The sequence below is a fragment of the Rhipicephalus sanguineus genome, chromosome 3, assembly GCF_013339695.2.
Source record: "Rhipicephalus sanguineus isolate Rsan-2018 chromosome 3, BIME_Rsan_1.4, whole genome shotgun sequence".
NCBI lineage: Eukaryota > Metazoa > Arthropoda > Arachnida > Ixodida > Ixodidae > Rhipicephalus > Rhipicephalus sanguineus.
The window spans coordinates 31917674-31938033 of NC_051178.1; the positions used below are offsets into that span (position 1 = coordinate 31917674).

A 20360-nucleotide genomic window follows, 5' to 3' on the forward strand; every position below is an offset into this window, starting at 1 on the left:
AATTATCGGTTATAACGAGGTAAATAAACACTAGTCTTGTCATAGCCACAGTGTTACAAAGAAATGTTTATAACGAATTTTCGGATATAACGAAGTCATTTTCGTGGCAGATGCGACATTATTATAATGAGGTTTGAGTGTACATTGCTTTATGATGATGTGAATAACGACACTGTACAGCAGCATTTCCTAGTATCCTTGCCGTTCCTTGGGCACTTCAGATAAGCAGTAATTCCAATTGCAATGAAACCTGTAATTTGGTAACCCACTGCACAAAGTGAAAATAGTAAAAGATATTACTCCCTCGCGAGCCTCACACGAAATTATGAAATGGAGTATTTGTTTCCAAATACCTACGGGAACCTTTACAGCCTTTTCTGGTAGCCAGGCGAAAAAGGTTTTTAAATGAGCTCCTCAGATATTTCGAAATTGCACTTAATCAGTGAGCAACGCTGATGCCTGTAGCAATGAACATGATGAGAGCAGCAGCGCCGGCCGTGCACACAGTGCCGACATTGATTCGCGTAACACAGAATACGAGCAGACCCGGTCTCAAATATTGTTGCTGACAATCACACTATTTAACACGATTACCTACATGAAAAAATAAGTCGTTTTCACAACTGTGTTGCTAAGCAATTAAATATTTGCGCAAACAATCGCAGCTGCCCGCCGCCTTCGCACGCGCTTTGTCGTCTGCTACATAGAGCCTGTTGCTGTGGCAGCACCACCTGTACCGAAAGTCGGTTACGCGCCGCTTTTAGGGTACAGCGGAGGCGGGGAGTTTGGCAACTGGAAGAAGTTCTATAAACATTGCTATCAGAGGTGTGGAGAGGAGGAAGCGGCGTAGGTCAAGAGAAAGCATTACTTTTCTGACGGTAGAGAGTCTTTAGACAAGTCGGCTATGGGGTGCCCTCTAGGCTGTAGTAGAAAAAGGTTGTGTTTGAAGTAAACAGGGGCACTTCTGCTGGGGACATGGAGCGTGCATCTTGATTCCATGGCCCTCGGGCTTCAGCCTGCATCCTTGGCCGCCTCGTCTCGAACCCACCTACCACATAGGGTCAGGAGTGGGATGCCTGGTTTCTGCCGTTCTACATGGCTAATAGCGACGCTGCAGCGGCTCCAATTCCTGCCCTTGCTGCTGCCACCTCAGGAAACCCCTCTAGCCTTTTTCACCGGCCTGGGCACATTCCCAGAAGAGTACACAATCCGTATCAAGCCTGATGCGGTACCGTATTCCCTCAGCACAGCTCGGCGTATCCCGGTGCACCTTACGAGACCTAGTCAGATAGGAGCTTGCCAAGATGGAACAGGAGGGCGTGATCCAGCACGTCCCGAAGCCAGCGACAGATTACCGCCGTTGCGTAGATTTAACCAAACTCAACCAGGTCGTTCTGCATGAACACCACGTACTCCCGACCGTCGACCAAACCCTCGGACTGCTCGGCGATGCCTGCGTTTTTTCGAAGTTGGATGCAACTTCAGGCTTCCACCAAGTACGCTTGGCCTGTGACTCCCAGAAGTATTAAGACTTCCATCACTTCGTTAGGCAGATACTGCTATTGCTGCTTCCGTTTCAGCATAACGTCGGCCTCGGAATACTTCCAACGTCAGATGTCTCGCCTGCTGGAAGGGTTGGCAAGTGTCGTTAATCTCGTGGACGACATCTTTATGTTTGGCCGCACCATAGAAGAGCATGACCAGCATCTCCAAGCAGTACTCGGTCATCTCCAACAAGCAGGGGTCATCCTCAACGCTGCCAAGAGCAGTTTCGGCATGTCCAGTGTACGATTCCTTGGTGACGGCGACGGTGCCAATGCCATCGCGTCTGATGCAGACTACGTGGTGACTGTTCAGTGCATGCCAGCGCATCATGACGTTCATGATGTCCAACGTTTTCTTGGTGTGCTCAACCATGTGGGTCTCGTACTGCCGGGTCTCTCTCGGACAACTGTGCCGATCCGAAGTCTTCTGACGAAGACTGCTGGCTGGACGGGGGGACAAGTGCAAGCCTCAGTGTTTGACAAGCTCAAGACCATGCCAGTTCCTTCGTGCTGGGGGTAGTGCTTCTTCGAGACCAGCCAGCAGGGATCGCCGACCATTTGCATACACCACTTGTGCACTGTCGGAAACAGAACAAAGGTATAGCCAGATCGAAAAAGAAGCACTGGCTGCCACCTGGGCCATTAATCGGTTCAACGAGTTTCTTCGAGGCCTTTGTTTCACCCTGGAGACTGACCGTAAGCCATTGATCAAGCTCCTTGGAACCGCAGACCTTGACCTCATGCCACCCTGGATGCAGCACTTTCTCATCTGCCTGCTCCAGTGCCAGTTTGACGTCAAGTATGTGCCTGGAAAACAGTTAGCTACCGCAGATGCACTCTCGCAGGAGTCGGACGCCCAGCCGGCGACCAGATAGAGCTATACGTCCAAGAAGCACTCCGTGTTATCCCTCCCACGCTTGCGGTTCTCCTTGATGATTTCCATGCTCACCAGGCTGCAGATTGGTTGTGCGCTCAGCTCAGCTCGTACTGCGAGAAAAGGTGGCGTCGGAAGGAGAGTTTTTCTCTCAGCATGACTCAGTCTTGGGCTTATCGTGCCGAACTCACCATTGGTGATGGCCGTCTTCCCTGCGGGGGATGCCTACTGGTGCCCTCTTCTCTGCGAAAGCATGTCCTGTCCCTCATCCATGATGGACACCTCGGAGTGAACCGTTGTGCCATCGCCAGGGGGGCTGTCTGGTGGCCGACCATGGGGAGCCAGATAAAGACCATAGTTTTGATGCAGAACTATCGGCATATTGGCTATCGATAGCATCGATAATTTCTTTGAAACTATCGATAGCACTACTATTGACAAACTATCGATAATGCAATCGGTTGTACAATCCGTAATATTACTAGCGATATTACTGCCATGCACGTTTATTGCTTTGTTTTGATGTATTCGGGTTTAACTCACAAACACTGTTAGCAACGTTTTGTGCAGACCACGCCGGAATGTTTGAGAAGCTTCACGATTGTTTGAGATCATTCTATTAAGATTACAAGCCGGACGCGAATAGTCCATTTTGTTCGACAACTTACGCTGCCACTAGTGATAACACTGGAATCATTGATAGCACATGTATAAAGGGTGACGCGCTTTACCGCTTGGCAGGTTGCTCGACGGCCAACGACTGTTCTCGCCATGATCATTGCACAGCGTGTATCACTTGTATATTTAGTGTTTTCATTTTCTGGGCAGAAGCTTGCCCAAATAAAGAGCTCTGTATTACCCAGTCTTGCTTCAGCATTCTTCACCGTCACAATACTATCGATAGTGGTGTGAATGGTGCTGTTGCTGGCCGGCCATATTGCCAAAAAATTTGCAATCAGCCTACTGTCAGCTCCGCTTAGTTTATGCGCAATATTTGGCGAGAGAAGTAAATTATTTTGGCAGTGAAAATGGCGGAATATGTCCAACAATAATTTCATATTCAAAAGCAACCAGTTACACCTTACAATCAAGAAACTTAATTCTTGATATTTTTTTGTTATTTTGAAATCATAAAATGCAATATAAATTTAAAGCCGCGCAGTTCCACCACATGTAACTGCTTCCTTTCCGGTACAACTGAACAGTTTGACTTTATGATCATGTGTCAGCAATGCACTCAAATGAAGAGCACAATCATGTCAACTTTCTGACCCTTCAGTCTGCTCCTTCAGTTTTACTATGTACCATGTGCGCAGGGAACCAAGCTTATGCTGCAATGAGTTTTCGCTGTTAATATTATACTGCCGATAGTACCATCGATTTTACTATCAATAGCGCTATCGATAGTATTTTTTACCATCGATAGTTCGATAATGACTTAGCTATCAATAGTATTGATAGTACCATCGATAGTTCTGCATCACTACCATGGTGGAGAACAGCCCCAACTGTGCCACCACGCTGGTCCAGCGAGCAGAGCCACTGTTTCCTACAGTAACGCCTAGCCACCCGTGCGAGCGAGTCGGGGTGGGCGTATTTCATCGCGAAGGAGCAGACTACCTTCTTCTCGTCAATTACTGCTCTTGGTACTCAGAAGTGCTTTTTCTCCGCTCGACGATGTCCACAGTGGGGATCTCTATCATCAAAAGTATCTTCGCAAGGCATAGTATCCTGGAGACCCTCGTTAGCAACAATGGACTTCAATTTTCGTCGGCAGAGTTCCGCTCCTTCTCCCAGAGTTACTGCTTCTGCCACATCAGCAGCAGTCCCAGGTACTCGCAGTCCAATGGCGAAGTCGAGCAGATGGGGCGGATTACCAAGGAACTTTTCAAGACGTCTCCATACTTGCCTTTGGCCCTCTTGTCATACCGTAATGCACCTAGCGTGACTGGTTACAGCCGTGCTCAGCTGTTGATGGGGCACAGCCTCAGGACTCGCCTTCCGCTCTCAACAGCCACGTTGTTTCTAGGATTTCCTCATGCTGCTGACTTCCACAGGCGTGACACTGCCCAACGACATCGCCAGTGTCAAGATTTTGACCGTCAGCATGCTGCGCAGGATTTGCATCCCCTGGCGGATGGGGAGAGAGTCTGAGTTAAGATTGGGTCGGCACCGGTGAAATCTTCCCCCAAACATAACTGTCTGGATTTGCGACGCAGATTGTGCTGGCACAGTTCTTAGCCCAGCGCAGCGTCCGTGCTCCTAGGTGGTCCAGACAGAAGCAGGTGCTCTCGTCCACAAGCGGAGACATCTGGTACCACAGCAGTCTCCGTCATCGCGTAGTCGTGACCATGTCAGCTCCAGTCCACTGCCACAAGGAGCCCAAAGCCCTCCACAGACTGCAACTCGCCCAGAGCCTGTGTGTAGCAGTCCAACTCCCAGGGCAGTTACTCGAACCGGCCCACCACAGACTTGATTGTTCCTTGCACACACTGGAAGTAAGGATAATCAAACAAATCCGACGTGCGCTAGAAAGCGTGTTACTCTTGTGCAACAAATTATGAAGTGCCTGAAGTAATGCCGTTTCTGGGCGGTAACAGAACGACCATTAATCCGGATTTCACAATATTTAAAGAAATGATGCAATACTGGTAGGGCATGAATTAGTGATAGAACCGATAATACTGCTTACAACTCAAGCTAGGATTATCATTTTGAATTGCCCCGGAAAGTCCCAGAAAAACAGTATGTCATGCTTTCTTATGAGATCCCTTGGTACTGTTGATGGAGGCAGTCAAAATACTGCACATACATGGCTGTTACTGAGTGCCACCTTGCATATTACGTAAAAATTCCAGTCCTTACATTGTATGGCATTCATGCTTTATTCTGCACTCATTATGTGATAGAAAAAGTTCATGTGAATCAGTGCTGCCTTTGCAGCAACTAGTGAAACAGTGGGCTGTGGCATACTTCAGTGCATGGCAGACCACTTCAGCACTTTCGTACGCATGCATCTGCTGACTCTGCTGTAAATGGGTGTCAGCACTGTGCATCAATAGCGCTGTTTGCATATCCCACCACTTCTCACCGATGTCCATGTACAATTGATATTGCACTCACCTGTCACAGTGTCCTGCATGTTTACACAATACATCATCCCAACGCAGGTAGAGAACTTCTGATGAAAAAATTTTTCATATCATTTATTGTGCTATCACAGTATGATGGTAGACTCTGACCAATAAGGCTCTTGTTGCAGCGAAAAAAAAAAAAGGACGAATAAAAAAAAGATGATGCAGGCACCACAAAAATAAGTCGTCCCTCTCTTTTGTAGGGGTGTGTAAATAATGAACTCTCTTAATCGAATTGAAGGTAACTATGTAAGAATATAGGTAGATTTAGAATTTCTGAAGTGACCTCAAATGTGAAATTACATAGCTCCATTTGAGTTCAGAAGAAATTGGTGTCGTATACAATATAGATTTTCACTAGCACATATAATTTTTTTCACATCTGGACAATGGAATAACTGAGGAGCTTGTGAACCAGATGTATCTACAGCTTACTAGAGAGGTACTACAGCACCACACATCGTTTTAAAGTAGGTCTGCGATTTAAAACTCATGTTTTTCACTTTCTGAGCTTCTCAGTTTGCCTAAGGGGAGACGCGGGTCTTTTTTTTATTTCTTTTATTAGCTGGGTGAACTGAACGAAATTTAACAAAACTTATCCCATTTTTTCTGCAGATTCCAAATCTCTAATTAGATTTTTCGTAGCTGCATTAGTACAAAAGATGTGCAATCTCTAAAAGCATATTTCTTACGGGAATTTTTGGCAACTTTGCTTTGTCAAACGCAGAAGCAAAGTATGTGGCAAGGCTGCCAGAGAGCTGGTTTAGCCGGTGATGCTAATCCGATTGTCTTCAACAAACTTTGAATGCAAAATAAATAGGCGTAAATGTGAGTGAAATTTTTTTGCTGCATACTATTTCTGATAATCGAGAATTATAATTTGGGGAACAACATTATAAGAAAATAAATAGTATCACCGGCTAGACCAGCTTCCTGGCAATCTTGCCACATACTTTGTTTTTGCGTTTGACAAAGCAAAGTTGCCAAAAATCCCCGTAAGAAATATGCTTAAATATGTGTTAGAAATTGCATATCTTTTGTTCTAATGCAGCTATTAAAAATCTACTTAGAGATTTTGAATCTGCAGAAAAAGCTGAGTAAGTGTATTAAATTTCATGCCATTCACCCAACTTTTAAAAAACCATTTTTTTAAGACCCACGTCTCCCCTTAATTTAAAGGCAAAAACAAATTCCATTGCTAAGGTGCTTATGTATCCCTGAGATAATGTCTGCTCAGTACAACATAAAACAAAATGCCCCCCTCCCCACTCTTCCTCACTGCCATTTGTGTGAGAGTTCTAAACATTTCGAAGTTCACATAGTTGGCGAGTACACCATGGTGTTCTGCTGCTGGGTACAAGGCCAACAGTTCTATTTCAAGCCACAGTGGTTTGTGTTTGTGTGTCAGTATGTAAAAATGTCCATGTCCTGAGTATTGTTTGATGTGTAAGGACAGCATGGGACCAAAATTAGTCTAAGGTGCTGTAACCACCACCAGTGTGGTGCTTAGGCGCGTTAAATGAAACGAATGAATGAAATAATGAATGGATCGCAACTCATTGGCTTTTGCAGTTTCACCTTGGGATATTTGTTTAATATTTCCAGTCGTGTAGGGTGTAGTTGTAGTTTGACATGGTAGTTGATGAGGCACACTGTCTTGCAGGGAAGCCTTTGTGCGCTTGGGCAAACGGGAGCAGAGCTTGCAGCAGCGCCAGAGGCAGGCAGACGAACGTGCGACACACTTGCAGCATGACCTTGAGCAGGCTGGCCTCAGGATTGCAAAGTGTGAGTGTTCCAGCTCTGCTGTGAAGCAGTTGTTCAATGAATTGCTTTCTCCACAATGGCAGTAGCTTTCGCAAGCTATGCTCGAGTTCAAGGGAACATTAAGTTCTGTTTTATTTCCTTGAAAGACCCCGTTCAGGGTGTGTTACAGTACTGGGGAGTGCTGAAGGACATAATATTGAAGGAGTGCTGAATATAATCCTATTTATGGGGCCAGATCCCATCAACCTCTTTTTGACAGGGCGAGCTAGTTATCCCGACCATCTCGGCCACTCTAGCTCTTAATGCTGCTGGCAAGCCGAGGTGGCTGTTGGCTCCATGTTCTCTGCTTTCGTGCACATGTAGAGGCTGTGCTATCTTACTGTTCAAGACATTCATGGTAGAGGCCGTGTGAAACATTTGCTCACCACTGCCTGTGCCGTTAAGCGAATCATTGTTGTAACGAGTGTTTGCATTTGAGCAAGATCTCTTAAAGGGACGCTAAAGGCAAATATTAAGTCGATGTTTATTGTTGAAATAGCGGTCCAGAAACCTCATAGTGCTACTTTTGTGCCGAGGAAGTGCTTATTTTGGAATAAAATGATGTTTTAGTGGTCCGCATCGCGTTAGCGCACTTCAAATCACCCGCCTGAAAGCGGTCTTTCTCACGTCGCTGTTACCGTGCCCAACATTGCCCACCTTTACTGTGCGGCGGCGTGCACTGGCGACGTGCACATTCGGGCATCCGGCAACATGACATGCATGCGGCATTTTGCCGAACTTTCTGTCAGAGCGACTTTCACGAGCGCGCAAAACACATGCGACAGTAGGCGATACCGAAACTACCATTGAGACGCGACCGCGTGAGCGAAGCGGGGCGCCGGACGAAGCGCAGTTCAGCGAAAAGGGAACCTTTGAACCACACGCGCCATTCCCCATGGCAACGCCAAAGAGGTTCTTCTTTCCAGGAATCAAACAGAAACGAACAAGCAGCATTCTATTAAGTCTCTTCATGCACCGAAGGTTCTTTTTATATTGCAGCTAGCTTGATTACTAGTGATTAATTGTAGTCAGACTCTCTCACGTCATTGGGATCATTTCCAAAATGTCCCGCTCGTGGCACTCATCGTGTGGTACATTTAGCTTAATTTCTCTGTAAGTAGGGCACTGCTGTTGATAATATTGCCGTTTTAGACGTTGTCATACATTGAGCTTTCACTCTGACATAAATTGTTATTTGCCTTTAGTGTCCCTTTAATGTTTGTCTTTGCATGCATGGAACCTTGCCAGTAATTGAATTTACATGTGAATGTTTAGTGCCATATACAGTACCATTTAAACTACGCACTTTACTTTGGGTATTCTAATACAGTTGAACCCGTTTATAACGAACTTGAAAGTGTCGCGAAAAGTGGTCGTTATATGACTAGTTCGTTGTATATTGATTTGCCCTTAAAAATGTGCGCTTAGCGGCCAAGCCGCTTAGCGACCAAGCCGCTTAGCGACCAAGCTCCAAACATGGCGGGTCAGGATAACAGATTCCTAATCTGGCAATGGAACTGCGCCGGTTTCCTGCCGAAAAGGGCGGTCTTGCAGCAGTTCGTTCGTTCACGCGAGCGCAAGCCGCACGTCATTTTACTACAGGAAACTCTCAGGGAGGCAGTTTCGCTACAGGGTTACAGGTCTCACTCGGTCTTTGGTGAGGGCAGGAGGGGCATTTGCTTCCTCGTGTCCAAGGGATGTTCTTTTATCGTACACTCCATGCGCATGGACCACAGCAAGGTCGAGCATTCGCTAATTGAGATCATTCCCAACGCCTGGCTCAAGTCCAGTATCTTTATTCTCAACATATACAGTTCCCCAGGGACCACAGACACCGCTTTGCATCCCTCGTGGCGAAGGCCGCGGGGCTGGCGGCGGCCGCACTGCTGGTGGTCGCGGGAGACTTCAACGCTCCACACCGCAAGTGGGGCTACCCGTCCTCGACAGTGAAGGGGAGTGACCTCTGGCAAACGGCCACCGATCACGCGCTCGTACTTTTGACGGATCCGTCCTTCCCCACCAGAACGGGCACTTCTGTCACTAGGGACTCCACGCCGGACCTTACTTTCGTCAAGGGGGTGGGGCCGACCTCGTGGCATAACCTGCACGAGAACTTGGGTAGTGACCACTTCGTCTTGGCCGCCTCCTTCGAGGTGTCGAGCAGGCCCCCGCGCAAATTTAGGGTCACCGATTGGGACCTCTTTCGCAAAATCAGGGAAGAAAAGACAGAGGAACATGCAGACTTTAAAGACTGGTTGTCGCAATTGAAAAGGGACGTCGAGTCCGCCACCAAGATAGTCCGCACGGACCTCAAGGTGGACAGGATGGACAGTCGTCTCACTCACCTCCTCGAGGCAAAGGCCGCTCTCCTAGCCAGGTGGAAGGGGCAGCGGCTCAATCGTAGACTCCGTAAGAGGATAGCCGAACTCAATCGCACCATTGAGGAACACTGTCGCGTGCTTGCTAAGCAGCAGTGGGACGAGCTTTGCAACTTGGTCGACGGGCAAATGCGCACGGGAGGCAAGTGGAACCTCTTGAAGCAGCTGCTTGAGGAGTCAGCCTCCAAGTCAATCAGAGACTAGCCATGGATAGGGTTTTACACGAAGCCAAACAGGAGGGCTCCAGGGCGGACGACATTCTCCAGTCATTGGCCGACATATACCTACTGATGGGTCCCTCGGGCGACGCGGACAACCTGCGACCGATCTCGCTCACTTCGTGCGTGGGAAAAGTCGCAGAACACGTCATTCACAAATGGATACCTAGGTATATCGAGGAACACGAACTCTTCCCCTACAACATGATGGGATTTCGCCCATCCCTGTCCACTCAGGATGTCGTGAAGCTCATTAAGCACCAGATCATTGATAGGGACACCAGAGATGTCAGGGGTATCCTGGCGCTGGATCTCGAAAAGGCCTTCGATAACGTTTTGCATAAGCATGTCCTGGATTCCATTTCGGACATGGGACTTGGGTGCAAGTTTCACGGGTTCGTCACTTCGTTCCTTCGGGGCAGGCGCGCCACCCTCAAGGTGGGCGAGGTAATGTCTGATCCCTTCGAGCTGGGGGCGAGGGGCACTCCTCAGGGGTCGGTAATCTCACCTCTTCTCTTCAACGTCGCCGTGCACGGCCTCTCCGCCCGCCTCTCTAAAGTGGACGGAGTTAATCACGCTCTTTACGCCGATGACATCACAGTGTGGTGCGACGGCGGCAGGGAAGGTAGAGTCGAGGAACCCCTACAGGCGGCCCTGAGCTGCACGGAGGAATTCTTGAAGGGCACGGGGCTCCGGCTCTCCCCGTCCAAGTTCGAACTTCTTTTGTATCGCCCAACGAGGAGAGGGCGCATCCCCAGGGGGCAGGTCCCTCTGGGGAAGGTCGACATCTCCATTCACACAGCCATCGGACAGGCAGTGATTCCACTCCTGCGCCAACTGCGCCAAAGTGCGCCAAATTGTATTTACTGCGCCATCCTGATAATATCGACGAAATGTGCGCCAAACTGCGCCAAAGTCTCGGGTTTGGGGGCGTCTATCACCGGCAATCGCACCGCCGGCGCGTCAGAACATGTGCAGCTCGATCTTGGGGCTGCCAAGAAAGTCGCAATCATGGACCAAGAATTATTCCGCTGAATAAATAGCGCTCGCGCGTGCGTTCCGAGTAAGCCACGATGCCATGCACGGTGCCGACGCAGCTTCTGTTCTGCAAGTAGGCTCGACAGCAAAACGCGCTCTCCGCAGAGGCTCGTGACGTCTAGGCCTATCGGTAGCGAGAAAGAGCGACGGCGATTCATCGGCGGACGTCGTCTGTTCCAGAAACGTTGCTGATAGCTCGTTTCAAGCGTCGCACGGCACGTAAGGAAAGCAATGTTCAGTAATAACTGCATGAGTGCCGCTAAAATGTCTGCCACTTCTGTTTTCGGACATCGCGGAATGAAATCTGGGATCGCTCGCAGTAGATATATCGGATAATATCAAATTTTCCTTGCTTCGCGTTTATGGAAGAGCACGCGAACGGTGGAAACGCGTTGACACTTTTCCTCAGATATACTTTATCCATGGACCTTCATCCAGAACAGCTTTTTCGTAATTCCTTCCGCCAGCACGTCCGAGTTTGTAATTACTCTGCGGTAAATACCCCCTAAAACGCCCTGCCCTTTCGAGCTGAGTGCTAGGGTTCCAATTAGAATTTTTTGCTTGCTTTTTTAAAAATGTCATCTCATTAGTAAAATCATATCTCCTGGTCGGAGCAGCCGCAAATGCGCAGCTGTCAGTAGCGGGCCCGTCGCTGACGGCCCACAGTGAAGCGGCTACGCCATGTTACATGTCCGCCCCTCGCTTTCAGGGGTCCATAGCTAACGGTTAAAAAAAAACTCAGTTTCGCTTAAGAGCGAAGCAATGAATGCGATACCATAAAATTCTATTGTGAAACGAAGTAAGACTAGCAGCTAACTCTTTTGGATCCGATCTCGCGTAACTCAACAAAACGCTGGTTTAAGGGAATATGGCCCCTCCAGGAACCGAAGCGTTTTCTTGCTCTGAGTTCTCTAAACGCGAAGTAAGCGTTGAGAGCACAGCAAGTTTACGAGCCGTCTCCTGATGCCTCGAGGTAGCGCGCGCGCAAGCGACTGCGCCCTTCGAACGATGCGCCCCCCCCTTCCGCTCCCCTGGCGTCCCTTCATGCTCCTTACGAAAGACGGGCGGGGCGTTTCCTCTCTGTTTGATGAGCAATCGACGGCAGGCCCGCACGCGGGAAGACGTTATCTCATGCGCTGTCCGTGCGGCGGAGACAGACGGCCGGCTAGTTTAATCTCCGCTTCAGCCGCGTTCGTCGCCTGCGCTCGCGAGATTTTACCCGCGGCTAGAATGCGCGTGGTGATGTTATTAATTTGGACTTTTTACGGAAAATTAGGGCAACGGCGACGGCAAAAACCCGCCAAGAGTGTCCATATAATTGCTATCGCAAGGGTCAATGTACGGGGCAGATTTTGCGCCCCCCTCTTAGGTAATTAAAGGGGGGGGGGGCCTATGCGCACGCCTATGCTCCTGAGATGATTTTTTCCATGAGATTTGCAATGAATCAAAATATTTCTAGCCTTCATAAGAGCCCCATAATAATACTCAGGTGCTTGAATGTTAATGCAATATGCTTCTGTATTGCACTCCAGGATGTAAAATTCGCTGCTCCAAAGTGCTCCCAGATGCAAAATTATCTGCTCCAAAGTGCTCCAAGACGAAAATTTTGCTGCTCCAAAGTGCTCCAAAACGGAAATTTTGCTGCTCCAAAAATTGCTCCAAATCAGAAGACCTCGGTAGCATCACTGGACAGGTCATCCCAAGAGTTGAGGTCATCCGTGTACTCGGTATGCTGATCGAGGCAAACGGTTGTAACGGACAAATGATCACTAGTATCGCTACCAAAACGGACATGGTCAGGCTCATCACCAGGGTCTCCAACAGCCGCGGAGGGCTGGGGGAAGAAAACCTCCTCAGGTTGTACCACGCCTTCCCAATGAGTCATATCACGTACGTGGCCGCCGTGCATCGCTGGCACGGATACGAAAGGTCAAAGCTCGAGGTGCTGATGCGTAAAAGCATGAAGAAGGTGCTCAGCATCTTCATGGGAGCCAGCACGGAGAAGCTTATGCAGCTGGGAGTCCACAACATTCTCGAAGAGGTTGTCGAGGCACAGCAGACGGTCCAGGTCACCAGGCTCTCTTCCTCGCCTGCGGGGAGGCGGGTCCTGGAGGCGCTCGGCTGCAATCCCACTGCCATCAGGGAGAGGCGGTGCGTGCTCGACGCGCAAAGGCGGGAGGCCATCACGGTCTCGCCGATCCCGCGCAACGTGCACCCACAACACAATGCTGGCAGGGGAAGGGCCAGGGCGGCCGTGCTTCTCAAATCCGTCGCCGGCGATCCGCAATCGGTCGCGTTCGTCGACGCCGCTCAGTACGGTTCGTCCGACCGGTTCGTGGCGGCCGTGGTAGATTACAGGGGCAACCTCCTTAACGCCGCATCGGTGTGGGTCTCGTCCCTGGCACTGGCAGAACAGGTGGCTGTAGCTCTCGCCTTCCGGGCGGGAGCAGGCCGCAGGTCTACACGGATTCCCAGGCGGCAGCCAGGACCTTCACGTCAGGTTCGGTCTCGAGGGAGGCGGCCTCCCTGCTCCGCGGCAGAAGCGTCATCCCCCACGTCATCACTTGGTTCCCGGCCCACATGGGGCCTCAGGTCTCCCCCGTCTTTCCCAACGCCAACGAGCTGGCCCATGCCCGTGCGCGCGAACTCACCCACCGCGCCGGGGAAACGCTGCTCGCGGGTGCGGACACGGGGCTCCACAAGGACTCGCTCCACACGCTCAACGAGGTCACAAAGCACTATAAGCTCGGCAGGAGGGTATATCCCCCGCCGCACACCAAGCTCTCCAGGCCTCAGTCTTCCACCTTTCGCATGCTGCAGACTGGGTCCTATCCCAGCCTAGCTGGGGTCAGCAGGTACGCGGGCTCGTTCGAGCCCGATTGTCCGGATTGCGGAGATGCTTTCTGCACTTTAGAACACATGCTCTGGCGGTGTCCCTCGTTACAGCAGCACGAACGTCTAACCAGGGAAGAAGAGTGGCAGAAGGCACTCAAGAGCTCCGACCTCACCGTTCAGCTACGGGCCTTCCAGAGGGCCCGCGACGTGGTGGTCAGGCATGGCCTGCCCGTCCCGACGTGGGAGTTGCCCGCGGTGGCTCCTCCACCGTAAGGGGGCTTTCCGAGTCGCCCCTCAGGACCACAATAAAGTTCATTGTCTGTCTGTCTGTCTGTACTTTTATTAAAGTGCTAACAACCCTTTTCGGTGACAAGCTAAGCCTTTGCGCGTCGTGAAGCGACGCCCGCTGCATGCTCACGAGTGAATTAACCGCCTTTGCAATGAGCTGACACCATTTCACTGAAGCACGGTACCACGACCTGGAGGCGATCATCCCTGGCTAGTTGCGTGCAGCGCGTCGCCTACTCGGCTCGCGGAGTCACTGCCGGGCCGCTTGCTGTATGCCGTATGTGCGGGTTTGTACGTTCTTCGTGCTTGCTTCACTGGCGACTAGCCTCTTCGTTCAGCACGGCGAAAACAAGCAGTTTGCAAGCAACGGGCACTTGACGTCTCTGCGATGCTCTCGCGGCCCTGCACGACGATGCGCGGCGCACTTGAGTTGTCACCCAGTCAAACACGCAGTATACGCTCGCTGTCAGTGCATTGACGTTTCTCGGTGCCTGTGCCGCTCAACAACAGCGAGCTAAATTCGTTTCTACAAAGCGACGCGCACTTTAAGCGGTCTTGCACGACGTGGCGGCGGCGAACTTGCGAACGGCAGCATGGCGCGCTTGTACCGCCGTCAATTCGCAGTGTATCCCACATGCGCAGCCGAGCAGATATCTACAGATGACTGTTATAAGGTTGTCGGCTATAGGTCATGATGGCTCGTTCATCGACGGCCGCCACCTCGCCTTCGCTCTTTTCTGATGCTTATCCGCGAAGGCATCGCCGCAATCGCGCGGAAGTCGTAATCACCGAGCGACCGGTCTCTGCCGTTACCGAAAAGACGGACGACCTTTTGCGGCTCATTGTGGTGTCGACGAATTTAGGGACGCAGTGAACCTTTTTGCGATGGCAAGTTATCGCGGTTATCACTTCTTGCATTTAAGCCTTCTTGCGTTCCAAGGCATTGTTTGGTTCATCGCAGGCGGTCGTAGCTGCAGACAACGGCGTCGGGAAAGGTTACCGTGCGAAAGCTGACCGCAAGGCTTCATGCTTCCTACTATTTTTTTTTCCTCACTGCCATTCTGCCACTGAAGAAACGCCTGGAAAGTGAGCGACCTCGCTCGCAGCGTCCGAAATCTGCATGCGGTGCTCGCCGATCTGGGATATCTTAGTCACGAGTAAACTGGGCGGGGCACGCGCGAGCGCGCGCCCTTGTCATGCTTTAGAAGGAATGTTCTTACTTTTTTTCGCTTCGTATGCGCCATATTTTTGCCGCAACCGTGTCTGAAGTGTTCGTTGTAAAAGTAGGAGGCTTTGAAAAATTTTCGCTATATGTGGACGCAGCTTCAATGGTTAGCATAGGAAAATCGTAAGTGCACCCAGATATGGTCGTTATAACCGATAGACCGTTATATGTGGGATCGTTATAAGTGGGTTCGACTGTATGTTGCTATCACTGTCGATGCTTTACCTTTCGAGTGAAATGGACTTTTTTGACATGGAAGGTGATCTACAATCTGCCTGAAGTGCCATGTGGTGTGTGAAATTTTGATTATCGTTAGTGTATTATGTACTGGAATTGCAGTGTGATTCTGCATAATGCCATGTTTACTTGCATAATTAACTTTCTTTTTCAGAAAGTTAAGGGACCTAAGGGTACGCAAAAGGACATGATTAGTAGCATGTAGGGGACACGGGACCACGCTAGCGCTGCCCCATATTCCTTCTTCTCGTCCCCTTTTACGCTAGTAATCGTGTCCTATTATGCTCGATACCAACTAGCACAACCCTCCGCCTTAAATAAGGGTACAATCATTATGCGGGGTAAAATTTCTGGGAGTATAATCACATTGCAGGCCAGAATCCTGGCCTTAGCTGACACGAGCATAACCAAAGAATCGGGCTGACCAAGGCCTGCCTTTGTACTAAAGGCACACATTCATGGATTGCTCCTTGAACAGCATTAAAGGGACACTAAAGAGCAAAACGATTTTTCTCGCATTAGTAAAGTAGTCTTTCACGATACCAAAAACACCACGCTTGCTGCTAGAAGACGCTTAATAAGCGAGAAAACACGCAAAAACAAAATACAGGTGGCGATGCCACCTTGGAATTCCCGCACCATTTGCCGTGACGTAACATATTTTTGATGGCGCCTGCTTGGGCCTACATAGTTCCTAATCGGTTAAATCAAAGTACATTGTCCTCTGAGGGGGCCAGAGACTTTACATAATGAGTTTGTGGAAATTTCGTCGAGCCAGTGGCGCCAAAGTACGTTAAATGCTCTTAGAAATCTTTTACGTCACGAATTACAAAGTTCGGCGCGAAATTTAAAAATGACCTTTCAACTTGGTTTTCTCCTCTAATAATAAAACTATGGTGGTGAAATAAACTACACAAGAGTTCTCCGAGCACACTTTATCAATCTAAACCAATTCATTGTTTCTCTTTAGTGTCCCTTTAAAGAACAGCGATGTGGGTGAGTTGGTGGATGTACATTTTAAAGAGTTTGCTGTGCAAGCACATAAGTGCTGAAAGAAAAGCGATGCAGTGATGTAAGGAAAGCAAAGTGTGACAAGCATGAGCCTCTTGGCTCTTCTTACTTCACTTTTATTTCATGCGTGCACTGCAAACTCTTCAAAATCTCCACGAATAGCACAGTACCTAAACAAGGGATCACGAAAATTTCAAAAAAGAAGGAGGGGAGGGGGGGGGGGGGCTAGAAGTGCCATTTTTGGCATCCTCAATGCCTTTTATCTATGATATACCAAAGCAAATTAAGTCTAGCTGCACAGTGCCCCCTCAAAAAAATAATTTAATCAGCGTGGACGATAAGAAAGAAGCTCAATATTGTGCAAAAACCAGAGTTCCCAGACATGTCTCTCCCCTTTCCCACTGCCAAGTGCCGCTATGTTAGTATGGCTTCAAAACTCAAAGCTTTACCTTTTCATTTCCATCCTTTTAAGATGAAGTGGCTGCATTGGAAGGCACGAAAATTAAAGAATAGGTTGGAATGATAAAGGCAGGTCTAACGAAATTTGCAATGCATGCAGACCTGCGATTATTTCTTGCTATGGCAATTTGTGCACAGGCTGTACTGGTGGAGTGCTGATTTATAGGCCCAAGAAAAGTGTAGCTGATCTACCAGATTTTTTTTTTCTTTTTTTGGGGGGGGGGGGGGGGGGGGGGGGGGATAACTACATGACGGCAAACAGTGGTAAACTGACGCTTGTTTTGACAAGTTCGAACCACGAAGCTCTTAGCGCTGTAAGGAGAGCCAAGCACAACCTTAACTGGGTGCATTGCAGAGGAAGCCCTGATCTCGAGGCTCAGACAAGCTGGTGATTGTGCTGGACAGAAAAAAAGTCTGATGCATTGTGCAATCCCATACTGTGTTGGCAATTCAGTGTTAGCACAGAAAATCAATGTATCGTCAAGTCACCCACGATGAGAGGGGATACGAAGGTCATGGATAAGAGCGTTGCATATGAGTCTGCACTTGTTCAATCCTGGGCAGTCACTGTGCCGTATGGCTACAGGGGTTGCAAGAGATGGTGCCATTTTTCCTCTCCTTCAAAAACCACTTCTCTCAATCCTGCACCTCTGTTTTTCAGCAGGTTTTTTCCGGACTGTTTCAAGGTACGGTGCATCTAATGTCAGGATTAGAGAAACTATGTGGGACGTTGCTGTGCTCGAGCGCATACTAACCGTATTCTCGGCAAAACAACACGAAGCAAGGTGCCACTGCACTGTTTTGCACAGTAGCCGCCTCACTAAACGACGAACTGGTAGAGAATTAACATATGTCACAATAATCTGGAGTGAAAACTGTGAGCAGTAAAACAAGAATGCGCGTTCTAATCCTATTTAAATAAAAGTTATGGTATTTTGAACATACACGAGTGAGCTAATGTCTAGCTAGGATTTCACTCACGAATGTTAAACATACCTTTTTGTCCAAGTGGGATTAGAACATCCATTCTTGTTTTACGGTACACAGTTATCACTCTAGCTTATCGTGACACAGTCGGACTTCAATATAATGAACCTCTATTTAATGAAATTCTTAAAGAAATGGATTTCTTTTTCATTTCTTTATCTATGCTGCATTGAAAACCATGTCTTTTTTTTCATGATTTAACGAGCTTGTTTTATACCGCACTCCTGATTTGACGCAGTTCTCGTGCATTGCACACACATACATATGTGTGGTATGTGTGTCCAATGCACAAGAACTGTGTTCAATTGGGAGTGCAGTAAACGTACAAGCATATGAAAATGAAAATCATCGGTGTGTGTACAGGCAGGTGAAAATGAAAACCTTCGGCGGGCCTGTAGAGGGCGTGAGTGCCAAGCTGGATGTGAGGCACCCTTAGGATGTAGGAGAAAAAGAGTGTGTTGTAAATAAACGGGGTCACTTCTGCTGGAGACATAGAGCTTGAGTCTTTATTGCGTGGCACTCGTGCTTCAGCCTGCATCCTCGGCTGCCTTGGCTTGAACACATACACCACATGGCGTTAAAAGTGGGATACCTCGTTCCTGCCATTCGACATGGATAAGGACATTCCAGTGTCTTCAGTTTCTGCCCTTGCTGCCGCCAGTCTCCGGAGCCTGGCCCGGTTCTCCTTCGACGATGCCGGAGAATGGCTTCCCTGGTTTCAGCAATTCCTGGACTATGCCTTCGCCGCCGGCACGCACGCAATGCTGGACGAGACAAGGGTTAGGACCCTCCTATACTGCATAGGCCCATGGGCACGCATCGTCCTCAGTTGGCTCATGCCCGACGAAGACTCGTACAAGTGTTACGCGGATGTTACCTGGCAGTTCACAAGCTATTTTGTGCACCCCATAAATGAGATGCACGAGAAGCTCTCGGTTCCACAAGCGGGTGCAACAGCTAGGCAAAACCGTCGACAGTTTCTTCACGGCCCTTCCGAACATAGTACGCCGAGTGTAACTATCCGTCTCTCAGAGAAGCTGTGCCACACCCTGAGCCTCTCCCTTGATGGCACACTTGTGCAAGCCCGTCAGCACGAAGACGCCAAGCACAAGAAGCAATGCCTGTCCCTCACTGCTAGGCAACCACCGACCACAGTGCATGTGGACACGGCAACTTCACGTAAACTCTCACAGTGCGCACCCGGACGGCACCACAGAGGGACTCTGGCAACATTGCCTCACGTGACCGGCTTGAGGGTTCATAAACCATCAACAGCAACGGCCGCGAGGCTTCTCGAAGCGGCCAAGGTAGGCATTGCCACTTCTGCAGTCACGAAGTTCACTGCCCAGCTGCCAAAGTGGTCTGTAACCACTGCACGAAGTGAAGCCACTTCGCATCAGTATATCGCTCAAAGAAGCGCCTCGGATCCATGGAGCTCCACTCCGTCGCGGCGGTGGCTTGGAACTGGCGGTACGTGGAGGTTCAAGTCAACGTGTGTCCTCTCGTCTTCATGGTGGACTCTGGCGCCGACGTGTCGGTGGTTCCACATACGTTTCCTAGCTGTCCAGCCGTCCTTGATAAGCCTCATGGCGAGGAACTTTTTGGACCTGGGAAACAATCATCGAAGCTTCTCGGCACCTTCTTCGCGGCGCTGTCTTGGAGAGGCAGGCAAGTCAGTGAGTGCCTCTACATCGTTGTGGGACAAGAGCAGCCCTTTCTCGGCTATCCCGCCATCGTGGCCCTTGGTGTTGTCAAGTTTGTTGGCGCCGTCACACCAGCTCTGCCGGACACACCACCTCAGGAAGCCCCTCGAGCCTTTTTCACCGGCCTGGGCACATTTCCGGAAGAGTACACGATCCGTATCAAGCCTGATGCAGTACCTAATTCCCTCAGTACAGCCCGGCATATTCCAGTGCCCCTACGAGATGTAGTAAAAAAAAATTGGACCATCTTCCCGAAGGGAACCCTGATGGGATGCGAAGCAGCAGCGTTGCGCACGGGTTGAACGGTGCTAACGTGGGTGCTGCGGTGAGCGCTGGAGTCGTTTGAAGCGAAACTCGGTGTAGCGTTACACGGGAGGCGAGCGGGCGTTGGACTTGGCAGCTGCGGGCGCTCCGGCAGGTGAGGGAGAGAGTGACGTATGCGCGCACCTGCGAGGGAAGCGTGCGAGGGGTGCGTGACGTCAACACCCAGCTGCGGCGTGACCTACTTGGCACCGCTCCAACACCTGCGCCGAGGGAAGCGCGTTGCCTCGCGTTTGTGCGGACGGAGGGACAGCGTTACACAGGCTAGTCAAAGAGCTGCTTCGCAACTAAAAGGAGCTTGCCAA

General features: G+C 49.7%; 1 protein-coding gene across 1 annotated transcript in view; it reads left to right on the forward strand.

The window, feature by feature from the left end:
* Nucleotides 1-20360, forward strand: part of LOC119385367 (rootletin) — a 223059-nt gene that overhangs the window by 148874 nt on the left and 53825 nt on the right. The window contains exon 14 of the mRNA XM_049413967.1: nt 7216-7337. Within this exon, the coding sequence (XP_049269924.1) occupies nt 7216-7337 (122 nt within the window). The remainder of the gene's footprint in view (nt 1-7215; nt 7338-20360) is intronic.